Genomic DNA, 13,482 nt, shown 5'->3' with positions numbered 1-13,482 from the left:
GCAAAATGTTTAACAGTTCCCTCCCCGCCCCGTTGGGGACTCTGTGGAAGGAGCACTCTCCAAGGGATGGGTGGGAAGCGATGCTGTGCAAGAGAGAGCAGCCCCCCCCCCCCGAAATGCCGTGGCCCTTCCCCAAGGCCTTCAGGAAGGAGATGATGGGTGGCCTGATTTCCCACCGGTGTGTTTCTGAAGAGGTGAGCTTTAAAAGGCAGGGCTTCTCTGCAGGGGGTTTGCGGTCGGCATCTACACCACCAACTCCCCCGAGGCCTGCCTCTACGTCGCGGAGAACTGCGGGGCCAACATCGTTGTGGTGGAGAACGACAAGCAGCTCCAGAAAATCCTGGAGGTGAGACGTAGAACCCTGGGGTGGGAAGGGGCCTTGCGGGTCTCCTAGTCCAGCCCCTGCCCAGGGCAGGAATCCTCAGACCATCCTGGGCAAACGGCTGTCCGGCCTTGCTTGCTACCCTCCAGGGACGGAGCCCCCCTGCCCCCCCCGGCTCCAGGAGGCAGCTGGTCCTTTATATTGGATTGTTTCTATCATGTGGCAAGGGGCTTGCTGTGGAATGTATTGCTTTTGTTAAACGTATTCCTATGTTGCCACCACAATAGGACAACACCCAGCAGCTTAGCTTATAGAAAAAAATTCAATACAAAAGACATCCAATGCAAAATAAAAGCCCAACAACACTCCAACCATACAAAGAGAATATGGGTAGTCCTCATTTAGCGACCATTCACAGTTACAACGGTGATGAAAAGTAACTTTACAACCCATCTTCGCGTTGATGATCTTTGAAGATCTGTAAAGCAGAGGAAAGCCAAAGTCAGATGTGATCACAGGTGCGGTTTTCATTAATGACCAAGATGCTGGTCCCAGTTGTGGTCGCTAAATGAGGACAACCTGTAAAAAAAGATGGGAACATCCAGTCGGGTCAGGGAAGGCTCTCAGAAACAGCCCCAAAAGACCAGCAAAGGAATTGGTATGGGGCTGTTCGGGGCAGCGGCCTAGATCCTGCGCCCCAAACTCCCTGCAGGAGTGAGCTCTGAGTTTGCATTTCTGTTTCCACAAGATGCGGTGGGGCTTTTGAGTCCCCAAAGCAATTCCCCGGAGGACGCTGGTGACTTTTCAGGCGTTGCTGGGGATCCCCGTGCACAGGCATTGGCTGAGGCCTCTGTTCTTTCCCCTCCAGGTACAGAAGAAACTGCCTCTCTTGAAAGCGATCGTCCAGTACAGCGAGGAGATCAAAGAGAAGAGGCCAAATCTCTACAGCGTGAGTCCCGTCTGCCAGGGCCAGATGCGTTCCAAGGGCCGGCTCTCTGGCCCGGCTTCCTCCATTTTCCCTCTGCGGGGAAGCGGCGTTACATGTGTGGGAGGGGTAGCATAACGCCTCTTGATTGGGCACCAACGAGGAGGCCAAAGAGGAGGCGGGAGCCACAGGCCTTGCGCCATATGCCTCCCGGTCACGGTGCCGCTGGCGCACGAGCGTAGGCGTGGCCGCCTCTTCTCACCTGGGGCCGTGCGGCCTTTCCTTCTGGGCAGTGGGACGAGTTCATGGCCCTGGGCGGCTCTGTCCCGGACGAGCAGCTGGATAACATCCTCACTAGCCTGAAGCCCAACCAGTGCTGCACCATCATCTACACTTCGGGGACGACGGGGAACCCCAAGGGAGTGATGCTCAGCCACGACAACGTAAGTGCCTGCTTGCCCAGACCCTGCAAGACCTCTCCGAGGGCCCGGAGGCCACTCTGCCAGGGGTGGCCCCTCCAAGGGCTCTGGCCAGCCTCGTCCGTCAGACGAGGAGCAGCCAGGCAGGGACTGTGCAGGAGGTGGCCTTCTCTGTCCTGGGGGGGGGGGGGTGCACCCCACTCCTGGAGGGAAGGAAGGCCCTGCCTGGCACAAGGCTGCCGAGGTGACAGCTAGAGGCGCCCCCCCCCCCGAGCCAGCTGCAGCCAGACGGTCATTTTCCTGCCGTGCGCTGCCCCAAATGATTGGGAGAAGGAGACGTCCAGTAGCAAGAGCCAGGCAGACGTTCTGTGGGAGAGCGATGGGGGTGTCATCAAGAGGGCTGCACTGGAACTTCCATCCTTGGGGGATGATTTGTGATTTACTTGCATGTGTTCCTTCCTTTATTTTAGTAAAAGGTGTGCAAATCAAGCTCAGCACCTGGCCTTCCACTAGGATGCTCAGGTGGTTTCCTTGGCAAACGGTACCAAAGTGACCTGCCGTTGCTTCCTCCCAGGCTTGGGGCCGGGTGCTTCCTGGTGGCTTCCCCTCCAAGTTTGAACTGGGGTGGGAGGGGCCCACTTAACTTAGCTGGCTTTTCCATTTTGTAGCAAAAACCACATTTAGCAAGTTACCAAGATTAAGGAGGTGACGAAGAAGGGTGGGTGGCTGCCAAGAGACCCTCCCCCACCTTTTACAGAATAAACAGCTGTGTTAGGCCAGGTTGCAACTCTCCACCTTGGCACACGTCATGGGAACAGCGGCGTTGCCGGAGAACGTGGCACGCACAGGTGACCAGACATGTGGCAGAGAGTTACGGCAAAGGAGAAGAGTTAACAGAGGGTCAGAATTACAACTTACTAGGAGTAGTAACTCAAAAACGTTTGGCCCTGGACAGGCAGAGCCCCCCTGCATCTGTTTTTCCCCAGAGAAGCTCTAAGGCCCGGAGGTCTGCAGGGGCGAACGAGCGGGATGGAGCATCTCAATGCGTTTCCTGCCTTCTGCAGACCGCTTCTGCATGGTGCATTCAGTATTTCAAGTAGTGCCTGCGCGAGCCTGAAACATGAAGCCTGCAATAAACTTTTAAGCATGTTAGGATCCCCCGGTTCCTTCTCTTTAAAGAGCAGCTTCTGATTTTTACTGAACCAACGAACGAGGAATCTCCTCCTTTCTAGGTTTGTCCTCTGCCCTTCCGTTTTCAGACGTGAGACCCTTGTTGACCCCTAGGCCGACAGCGTCTCTGGACGTCTTTCCCCTGTTGGCGTCGTGATGGCCGGAAGTGGCCCATCTCTCCCCTGTGAGCTTTGGTGCCCCGCGATGCTGCAGGGGCCGGGCATCCCTCCGCGGCAGCAAAGCCATCTTTGTCTTCCAGATCACGTGGACGGCCAAGGCCGCTGGGACGTACGTGGGGCTGAAGATGGCCTTGGAGAGCCAGGAGAGCGTGGTCAGCTACCTGCCACTCAGCCACATTGCTGCCCAGATGGTCGACATTTGGCTGCCGATCGCCTTTGGGGCGCAAACGTTCTTTGCCCAGCCAGATGCCCTCAAGGTAAGTTTATGTGCCCTGATTTTCCTCCAGGAGGCCAAGGTGGCTTTTGGGAGGTCATCCTCTTTTGGGATCCCCACAACAGCAGTCCTGCGAGGTAGGCCGGACAGTGGGTGAGGCAGAATGAAAGTAAATGTAAGTCTGTCGCAGTTACGTGATGTTTTGCTTAGCAACCACGTCACTTAGTGACTGGGTTGCCAGTCCCAGTTGTGGTTGCTAAGTGAGGACTACCTGTACTTTTTCTGGCAATGATACAGAAGTGGTTCTTCCAGGGTATGCTTTCAGCTTCCCAGCTGAGACTGTGGCTGTGGTATTTCCTGGTGGTCTCCCATCCAAACAAAATACATTTGTTTAGCTTTTTCTAGTCTCCAGACGTCAGTCAGGTGCCGGTGCTGCAAAATCTACATTTGAAAGCAAATTATTTTCCAAAGTGCTGTCAGAGCAAAGGGGAGGCCTAAATAAATAAACAAAGGTGTGCCTGCCTTTGCTCTGAGCATAAGCCCCGGATGCTCCCGGCTCTCTTTCTAGGGCAGCTGTTCTGGCGCCCGATCCTCTGGGCTGTTCATTTTGCACCTTGTCCAGCGCTGTGAGCAATGTTCGTTCCAAGGGGGGGGGCAGAACCGCACTTTTCCAGGCGGGGTGGGATTCCTTGGAGGGCCCCCTGGTCACAGGTCCAGCCACCCCCAACGGCCGCCCCGTCTTGGCCTCGCAGGGCAGCCTGGTGGACACCCTCCGGGAAGTGAGACCCACGGCGTTCATGGGCGTCCCCCGCGTGTGGGAGAAGATGCAGGAGCGGATGAAATCGGCCGGGGCCAAGTCCTCGGCGCTGAAGAGGAAGATCGCCGTCTGGGCCAAGGCGGTCGGGCTGGAGACAAACCTGAAGCGCCTGAACGGGTGGGTGCAAGGCAGGGTGGGTGCCGACGCGGCTCCGCAGGCCGGTGCCCGGTGCCTGCTGGACGCTGCCGGCGGCTGAGTTGGAGCCCCTGTTTTAGGTCCCGCCCGGGCTGGGGAATTCTGGGAGTTGAAGTCCACAGGTGGCCGAGGTTGACAAACCGTGCCCTCGGTGAACCGCTTTTGAGCTGCTTTCACTTGGTTTTACCTTTTTATTCTAAACTATGGAGAGCTTTCAATACGATACCAGATAGTACGTTTTTGGCTCATCGGTGTATTTCCGTATATACAGTATTTTCGATATTTTTATGTTCTTTGTTACTGTGAGCCACCAAGATCCCGTTTATAATTGTGGCAGTGGGGTATAAACCTGACTCAGACTGGAATACCTTTTATTGTGTATAAATCCTTCTAAATAATAACAAAAAGTGCTTATAGACCGGGGTCTGGGGTGCCTAGCTCTGCCGTGGCTTGCCTGGGCAGACTGGCAGGATCCTCTCGCCCCTTCCCCCAATTCCTGTGCCCGCTCAAGCTCGAACCTCTGGCTTTCTGGAGTCCGGCTGGCCTTTTGCCGTGACTTGACCATCCCCTCGCCAAGCGGCCGGATGTCTTCCCGGGCCCCAGGATGGCTCCAGCCCTCGCAGGCGGCGGGCCCTGCCCAAGAGGCACGTTTCATTCCCAGCCTCATGCTGCTTTCCCTGCAGGTCCGCCGAACTCCCCATGAATTACCGGCTGGCCAAGGCGCTGATTTATAAAAAAGTCCGGAAAGCGCTGGGCCTGGACCGCTGCGACAAGTGCTACACGGGGGCAGCCCCGATCATGAGGGAGACTCTGGAATACTTCCTCAGCCTGGACATCGTGCTGTACGAGCTCTACGGCATGAGCGAGACTTCCGGCCCTCACACCGTTTCCCATCCAAAGTCGTACAAGATGACAAGGTAGGGGCACGGGGGTTGAACGTGATGTGCAAGGCATGCGGGCGTGCCTCAGAGAGGCGGCAGGTTCGGTTCCAGACCGCTGCAATAAAGTGAATATCGCAATAAAGCGAGTCTCAGGAATGTTTTTGTTCCCAGCGCAGTTATGTTTGTACTATGCAGTAGTCCGTTAAGTGTGCTATAGCCTCACAGGCAGTCCTCGCTAAATGACCATTTGTTTAGGGACCGCCCGGAGTTTCGACAGCACTGAAAAAACCGACTTACAACCATTCCTTGCACTTAGGACCGTCGCAGTGTCCCCACGGCCACGTGATCGTGATTCGGGCGCTTGGCAACCAGCTCGCATTTATGACGGTTGCAGTGTCCTGCGGTCTTGGGATTGCCATTTTTCATCTTCCCATCTGGCTTCCGATAAGCAAAATCAGTAGGGAACTGTTTGATTTGCTGAACGGCCGCTGCAAAAATAGTTGTAAAATTGGGTCCGGATTCACTTAACAACCTCATTGCTTAGTGACCTAAATTCCGGTCCCAATTGTGGTTGTTAAGCGAGAACTAACTGTATGTCTAAAAAAACGATGTACAGTACATACCTTAATTTTAAAAAATACTTTATTGCTAAAAAATGCTAATCTGTTAGAAAAATGGTAGCGGTAGACTTGCTCAATGCAAGGTTGCCACAAACTTTCAGTTTGTAAAAAAAATGCACTATCTACGAAGTGCAATAAAGTGAAGTGCAATAACACAAGACAGGCCTGGATTTGTTTGTCTTATGCCTGAAAAGAAAAGGAACTTGCAAGCTTTTATTTAGGAGACCTCTCAATGCCTTGATGAATTGGCCTTCAGTGTACCCAGTGGAAAACCTAAATTTCCCAGGATGGAGCAGAGTCCTGCGTGCTCAGACCGACGAGTCACAGAATTTCCCACAGCCAAGAGAGAATTCCAGCCCATTTGGGGCAGAGTTCCTTCTCCCAGGCATGATTTGCTGTGTCTAAATTTCTGGGTGAAATTTGGAAGTTCTCCACCAAGTGTCGTAGGTGTGAACATCACAGGGAGCAAGCAGATTTCCACACAAACGCTCAGAAAGTCTAGATTTTCAACATGGTGCTGGCGTGCTGTTAAAAGGAGAAACTTACATTTTACTGTTTGAGAGAGTGAACAAGCTGCAAGGAGGGGGAAACCCCCCTGAAATAAAAAACCAAACAGCAAGTGCTGAGTATTTCCTAGTGGGGGGAAAAGGTTGTAAATACGTTGGCAGCTATGTCAGAAATTCCATACGGTAAGCTCTTGATTTAATGGACTAATGGGGAAGGAATGCCTGTTAAAGCAGACGGTGCATGGACAGATTGTCTGTTGCATCCAAACTTGCTAAATGGAAGACTGTTAAATCAGGATTTAGTGTATTGTGCTTTATTTTGTTAAACGTGATGGTCTCCAGCTTTAATTGAAATTACTCTTAGGTTTTGTTTTATAAGGCCCCACGTTGTGGGCATGGAGACCCTGCTGTGCTTCCCTGCAGTGGGTGATCCAGGTGTGGGGGACACTCACCAGCCCTTGACCCCCTGCTTGCCCCCTTCCCCCCAGCTGTGGCCAGGAGATCACAGGCTGCAGGACGATGCTTTGCAAGCCGGACCAGGAAGGAGTCGGCGAGGTCTGCTTTAGCGGGCGCCATATCTTCATGGGCTACCTGAACATGGAGGACAAAACAAAAGAAGCCATTGACGCTGAGGGCTGGCTCCATTCTGGGGACCTGGGCCGGCACGACGAGGATGGCTTCCTGTACATCACGGGGAGGATCAAAGGTAATCCAGACCCCTGGGTTGTGGTGCAAAGCTTTGGCCAGGTGGGGCCGCTCCCTGGGCAGGACGCTCACAGGAAATTGATTGGTGTTGTCCTAACAGTCAGAAATCACACTGAGACAAGGAGTAGGTCTCTAGTGTTTATTACTGCTACATTAACAGAATCCTAACAAACTGAAGAAGCGTGGGAAAAACCCAGACAGATGAACCCCAAAGGTTAAGGCGGGTCTGATCTGCGTCTCTTTGAATGGCTGCTCAATTCCTCAGTGCTACGCATGCGTTTTCCACCCTGGATCGAGGCCCCCTCCTGCTCACTCTCAGTGCTCATGACAGGTGTTGATCCTTCCGGGCTGGAGCGGACTTCAGGATACGAGAGGACAATCCCAGGAAGACCTCTGGCCACATCCGTAGTCCACTAAGAGGGAGCAAGTGTGTGAAGCTCTAGGTTCGAGTCAGAGCAGGCGCTTCAGAGCGCATGAGAGTGGAACCTCAGCAGCTGCCTGCAGCCACATGCATTTCCAAGAGGAAAGCCCCAGAATCCAAAGCATTGCATCACCCTGGGTGAAACGCCCACGTGAAGTGGTGGAAACCGAAGCAGTTAGTCGAGTTTCCCCTTCTCATTGCTCACAGTCAGATGGGGAATGTTGATCTCATCCTTTTACTATCAGATCAGTCTCATCCGGTCAAGCCGGAGGGCGGCGTTAAATGGCCCTGTGCTGCTCAGCAGACTTAAAAATAGATGAGGGGCGAGAACGTTTGGTGGTCAAATCTGCAGATGGAAGAAAGACGGCAGGGATAGCAAATGCCTGAGAATTAAGATTCAGGAGGATCTTGATAAGCTGGAACACCGGGCACAAACCAGGAGGAGCAATTTGAACGGGACAGGTGTAGGGCACGGGATGGGAGAGACGGTGCTGGGAGTGAAAAGGGTCAGGGTGAACTAAGCTAACTGTGTGATGCAGCTGCAGAAAAAGTAAATGCAATCCTATACTAACAGAAGTCAGGTGACGATTTGGAATTACGACGGTGCTGAAAAAGTAGGTTTATGACCTGTCCTTGAACCTGTGGCTGTTGCAGCGTCCCCAGTCACATGATCGCAATTCGTGACCTTCGCTGCCGGCTTCTGACAAGCAAAGTTAATGGGGAAGCCGGCAGGAAGTCTCAAGTTGTGGTCATGTGATGTCGCACTTAGTGACCCATGGTGATTTGCTTAAAATTCCTAGCCAGGATGGCTGACCTAGAGGGAAGATTGCCTTCCCTCCCTGCCGGTAGTAAACTTGGAATCAGCTTCACCAATTGGAAATCTGCTCCTGGACATCCTTGTGTTTCCCCGGGCAGGCATCCGGTTCTGCTTTTTAGCCCATAACTTTTTGAAAACGTGTTCGCTTTCCTTCTAAAAATTCAGCTTTCCTGCACTGGGGAAGCCACGTCTGCTGCTGATGTATGTCTGGCCAGCCCAATGATCTGGGGGCAAAGTGGGCCAAGGGGAAGGAAGTGACTTGCCCCCCCATACCCAAAATGCCACAAATGGCAACCTTACAAAGTGCTTCGTTCAGCATAATACTCTCCCCACCCCATCGTTGGGTCTAATTTATTGTGAGGCTCCACAGGGGGTGGGGAGACATCCAAATCATAACTCGGTCCACTCAATGCCTTGTCTTCCCTGAGCTCTCTGTAACCCCCAGAGCTTAAGGTTGGTAACCCGGGGAATATTGGTTTGTGCTGCAGACGGGCTGTTGTTTATCCCGCCAACCATGGCGTTAGACTGCAGCGTGAACCAAGTCAGATTTCTGGGGGTCTGATGGCATGGGCTTCCCCACTTCTGTTCCAGAGCTCATCATCACTGCGGGGGGAGAGAACATTCCTCCCATCCCGATTGAAGATGCTGTCAAGGAGGCCGTCCCCATTCTCAGCAATGTCATGTTGGTGGGGGACAAAGCCAAGTACCTCGTCATGCTGATGACCCTAAAGGTGGGTGCTGGATTTCTCCTGCCCGCTTTCCCAGGCACCGGGGCCCAGGGGGCAGGGAGCCAAACCCAAGGCACAGTTCCGCTGCCCTTCCCACCCCCGCCACTTCCTTAATGATCCAAACTGGGCTTCCCAGATGTGTTTTCCGGATTCTCGGGGTTGACCTGGTGCATCTGGAAGTCACCCCTTCGGGGAAGGCGTTGTCGAGGGAGTCAGTCCAGGCAAAACAAGTTCCCCTTTCAAAAATCTTCAAGTATACTGTAATTACAGATGAAAGCTTGTGGACTAGGATCTTTAATGGAAGGCTGCAGGGGGGACGACTACTCTCGTCTTCAGCTGCTGTGCGGAATCCTGTCCTGCAGAATAACCGGTCTCCCAGGGCTCGGCTGTTCTTTCAGAAATGCTCCAGAGGAGTTGCTTAGCTTAGGATAGGACTGGTCCCATGCTGGGGGGGAGGGGGAAAGCCCTCCCCCTTCTGCCCTCTTCTGTGCACCACCAGTGAGCTGTCAGGAGAGGACCAAATTGCTCCTGCCGAGGGTCTAAACCAGAGGCTTGCAAAGGACTCAGAAGTGGCTCAGAAACGGTCTCCAAGGGGCCAACGTTTCCGGCCTCTGCCTTGAGCTGCAAAGTTGATCCCGCTCTCCACGATGTCAGAGCGGGTGGGTGCCTGCGCGCCCTCTTGGCTACCCCTCTCTGGGCAAACTCCAAGACCGTGCTGGCCACCACTGCCACCAAAGGGTGGCACTGCAACCATTTTCGTGGCTCCTCTCTTTCTCTAGAGCAAAGTGAACTTAGAAACGGGGCTGTCCGAGGACGAGCTGACGCCAGAAGCCATCATGTTCTGCCAGAAGCTGGGCAGCAAATCCACAAAAGTCTCCGAAATTGTGGGGAACAAAGACCTGGCTGTGTATACCGCCATCCAGAAGGGGGTCTTGAAAGTCAATGAGCATGCCACCTCCAACGCGCAGAAAATCCAGAAGTGGGTCCTCCTTGACAAGGACTTCTCCATCCAGACTGGAGAGCTAGGTGAGATGCTGGTGGGGCTGCCCACTTCCATGGGTCGGTGGCCAAAGACTAATGGGGGGGCGTCAAATGACACGAGGAGAGTTGCAGGGGAGGGGCGGGGAGGGCCGGTGTGCAGGCTCTGTGGAGTTCAGCACAGCCTCCAGCTTAGCCAAGAGCCTCAGCCGTTTCCTGCAGAGAGACAAGTTCCCAGCCAGGGCTCTCACAAAGAGGTTTGTGAAGTCCCACGGAGAGGAAGGCGTGGAGATCCCTGAGACCGTGGGGTGGTTTGAATGCCCTCTGTCCTCTGAGATGCTGGATGCAAAGAGGGCCAGCCTGCCCACTTTCCCAAGAGCGGTCCTTGCATCACTCCGGGGCAGAACCTTACCTTCGGTGGCTTGTTCAAAGATTGCAATGCAGCCTCAGGAATGGCTGGAAGTTGCCATCCGTTGTGACAACCCAGCAGGGCTCCCAGCTCAGGATTGTCAGCTGTGCAGGCTGCCTCTGCCTGGGGATCGGGGCTGATGCCGGTTCCCCGTTGCACTGAGAAGGGGGCCAGTAGCACCCGCCCTCCGTCAAAACATCATGGGAAATTTCTCTGGATCTCAGCTTTCCACATTTTCAGAAAGAGTGGTGTCTTCCTGTTACTTGCGTCCCTTGGGAGGGGGCATATAGGGCAAGGGAACTAAACTGGGGGGGGGGGCTTAGGCCCCAGCGTGACCATCTCTGTCTGCCTCCTAGGCCCCACGATGAAGCTGAAGAGGCCAGTCGTAGCCAAGATGTATCAGGAGCAGATACAGCAACTCTACTTAGAAGCACCAAACACCAGTAACTTCTGAGCGAGGGAGCCCTTATTTCAGCCTGCCTCTATCCGAAGTCCAGCATCTTTACGGGATCCTGTTTTCAGACGAGGTGCATCATCTCCCCCTTGATAAATGAGGTTTTCAATAAAGGCGGCTTCCTGTCCTCAGCCGTCTTTTTCTCTCGCGTTCCCCCAAGGCGCTTCGGACTCTTGGTCTGCTGGTGGGGAGCGTCTAGAAGACCCTCACCGGCTGTTTGGACCCAAATGTGCATCTTCCCGACATGAATGTACCGACCTCAGGGTCTCTCCTCGGTTTCTCCAGGGGCAGGGTGGGGGGTCTCTAGCGAACCAAAGGAAAACGTTGCAGCAAAGCCACAGACTGAGTGAACACTGTGTGTTCTTGTGGTGCAATACGATAGTTCATTGGGTGAGCCTCTGCATGGAGCACTCTTCCTCCTTCCACAGATATCTGGTGTCTGTGTTGCACATGTGGTAGAACGCTTGTTCATGCAAGGAAAACTGTCCCACTTAGTCTTCTACTTGTTTTTCCCTGGGGTGTATGTTTACGTAGTGAGGTTCCACTTGGGGTGCGCACAGCTCCCTTCGAAGAGCAGGACCTTTTTCAGCATTGACCTTGGGCATCACTTCGCCCCTCCTGGGCCACGAAGGTAGTCCGTTAAGGGGCTCATGGGGCTAATTTCCTGGGGTTTCGAGGAAGAAGGAAGGGGCAGAAGACTATTCTCTCCACTTTGCCCTCTGTGCTACAAGCATCTTGGGAACACGATTGGAAACTTAGGCGAGCCTCAGTCCCGAATCTGGTTCTTACGACTCAGTCAAAGCTTAGCCTGCACTTGCTGTTCTGTGTGAACGTGAGACTTAGCCTCCAGCTGAATTGTTGGGGGAGGTTAGGCTAGTCAGCTGTGCCCCCCCCCCCAAGTCTATATAAAACTGCAAGTAATGCTCCTGATGCAAAAACTGCTCAGCTTATCCGGAGGAGGCAAAAGTGTGCCCTTGTGAATTGAGCCACTTTTGTGCAAAGAGGCTTGTTTAACTGGGTGTTCGGTAGAATTACAGAGTAGGTGAGGAGGCACTGGACCAGTGGGGAGGGATGTCTAAAGAAAGTGTGGGATGGAATCATGGACAGTAATAAGCTAAAATAAATCCCTTTTAGCTTAAAGTGTAACCGCTGGGGGCCACATTCGATATGGGAAAGGTCAATGAGCCTGCTCTGTTTTTTTGGGAAGGCTGTTAAGTAAATATTGCAATGAAGGGTCATCTCTTCTTCCTATAAATGTAGTATAGAAGTTCCCTGTAATTTATGATTTGGGCTGCAAAGTAAACAGGTTCACCGTGACTGTGTCTTAAGGAATCAAATGGGCTGATTTGTCAGTTTTTATTAGGAGTGATTTTTCTTGGTGTTTTCAAGGCTGTCAAAAGCTGCGATGGTCACCACATATTGTAACAAGAAGATCTTTAAGTTAAGGATTTTAGGGTTTTGTAAAATGTTCAGATTTTGGCTCAGAGCCTGGGACCCTTTGTGCTCACCTTTTCCTTGCAAATGTGGTTACGTTATGGTGAGCTTTTAAGCCAGCCTTCCCCAACCTGGCGCCGGCACATATTTTGGGGACTGGCTTCCTGAACTCACAGCTTCTGCAAGGGGAATCCCAGCAAATCAGGATGCAGAAGGTAGAGGAAGCAATTTTAAGTTGAAATTCTGGGTATTGGCTGAGGCCATTTCGGCTTTTTTCCGCACCTCCGTTTAAGGGTAAGCTGTTGTTTTTGTGATCCCAGGTTTGTATAAGGCCTTTTTGAATCATGTCAGGACAATATTTCCAAATAAAAAAGATGCAACTCCAAATCGGTCTTGTTTTTGTAGCCTCTCTCAGATGCGTCCCGGGTGAACTCCTGCCTGCAGCTGACGGAGAATGCTCTTTCCTTCTGGCTGGCAGCAGAGAGTAAGATGCCATCCTACTCTGCAGGGGAGTCGCAGCAGGCTGAGCTGGGCCTGAATGCCCAAAGGGGGCCCCGTCTGCCCTTTAAGTTGCTGGTCCCCATGGAAGCTTGTGCCAACTGTGGCCTTGCATATGGGAACACTGCAAGCACATGATCAGGCCAAGCCATGGTTAATGGTGTTGTCCCAGGAAACTCGGGTTTGTTGAACCTGGCGTGCACACCAATTGACACACAAGGCTGAAATCTCTTTTTAGTAGCTGTATTCTGGAGATTGAAAGGCACTTGGAACTTGGCTTTCAAAGCGCAAGTGCTCCATCTAAAGCAGCATTTCTCAACCTTGGCAACTTTAAGATGTGTGGACTTCAGCTCCCAGAATTCCCCAGCCAGCATGGCTGGCTAGGGAATTCTGGGAGCTAAAGTCCACACATCTTAAAGTTGCCACTGTTGAAAAATGCTGATCTAAAGCACTGGAATTTAAACAGCTACAACCAGAAAAATCATTACATCATAAATGAACACAATTTGATTCAAATTAACCCTAAAATCACATTCCAGAAATGGGATAGGCAGAAGGGGTCGCAGGTGCCTTGACCCAGGCCAGCCATGTCCAAAGAGGGTTGGTGTGTGAGAGCCTACCCAGGGAGTGCCCATCATCCCCAGCTGCCTGGACAGCATGGGGGCTGCTGTGCTCCCCGAGGGAAGGGCGCAAGTGGGCACTTAAAGCAGCTGCATGCTACATGGGGGACAGAGCAGCAGGTGGGGGCTCATCGCCCCCACTGTCTCTAAGCGAAGGCGCTCTGCACGTGCCCAGAGTCCCTTCAGCGCGCCGCCCGCGCAGCCCCGCCCGCCCCTCCACTTCCTCCGAC

General features: G+C 53.1%; 1 protein-coding gene across 3 annotated transcripts in view; it reads left to right on the top strand.

The window, feature by feature from the left end:
- Nucleotides 1–12,521, top strand: part of ACSBG2 (acyl-CoA synthetase bubblegum family member 2) — a 29,455-nt gene extending 16,934 nt beyond the window's left edge. For all 3 annotated transcript variants that reach the window (XM_063290987.1, XM_063290988.1, XM_063290986.1), the window contains 10 exons: nucleotides 226–346; nucleotides 1,191–1,271; nucleotides 1,541–1,690; nucleotides 3,096–3,272; nucleotides 3,982–4,163; nucleotides 4,865–5,098; nucleotides 6,677–6,894; nucleotides 8,723–8,862; nucleotides 9,639–9,885; nucleotides 10,603–12,521. In XM_063290987.1, the coding sequence (XP_063147057.1) occupies nucleotides 226–346; nucleotides 1,191–1,271; nucleotides 1,541–1,690; nucleotides 3,096–3,272; nucleotides 3,982–4,163; nucleotides 4,865–5,098; nucleotides 6,677–6,894; nucleotides 8,723–8,862; nucleotides 9,639–9,885; nucleotides 10,603–10,700 (1,648 nt within the window). In that variant the 3' untranslated portion in view covers nucleotides 10,701–12,521. The remainder of the gene's footprint in view (nucleotides 1–225; nucleotides 347–1,190; nucleotides 1,272–1,540; nucleotides 1,691–3,095; nucleotides 3,273–3,981; nucleotides 4,164–4,864; nucleotides 5,099–6,676; nucleotides 6,895–8,722; nucleotides 8,863–9,638; nucleotides 9,886–10,602) is intronic.
- Nucleotides 12,522–13,482: the final 961 nt, after the last annotated feature.

The sequence above is a fragment of the Candoia aspera genome, chromosome 1, assembly GCF_035149785.1.
Source record: "Candoia aspera isolate rCanAsp1 chromosome 1, rCanAsp1.hap2, whole genome shotgun sequence".
Classification (NCBI taxonomy): Eukaryota; Metazoa; Chordata; class Lepidosauria; order Squamata; family Boidae; genus Candoia; species Candoia aspera.
The sequence above is the reverse complement of the archived record's forward strand: the minus strand, read 5'-3'. Positions and strand labels throughout refer to the sequence as shown.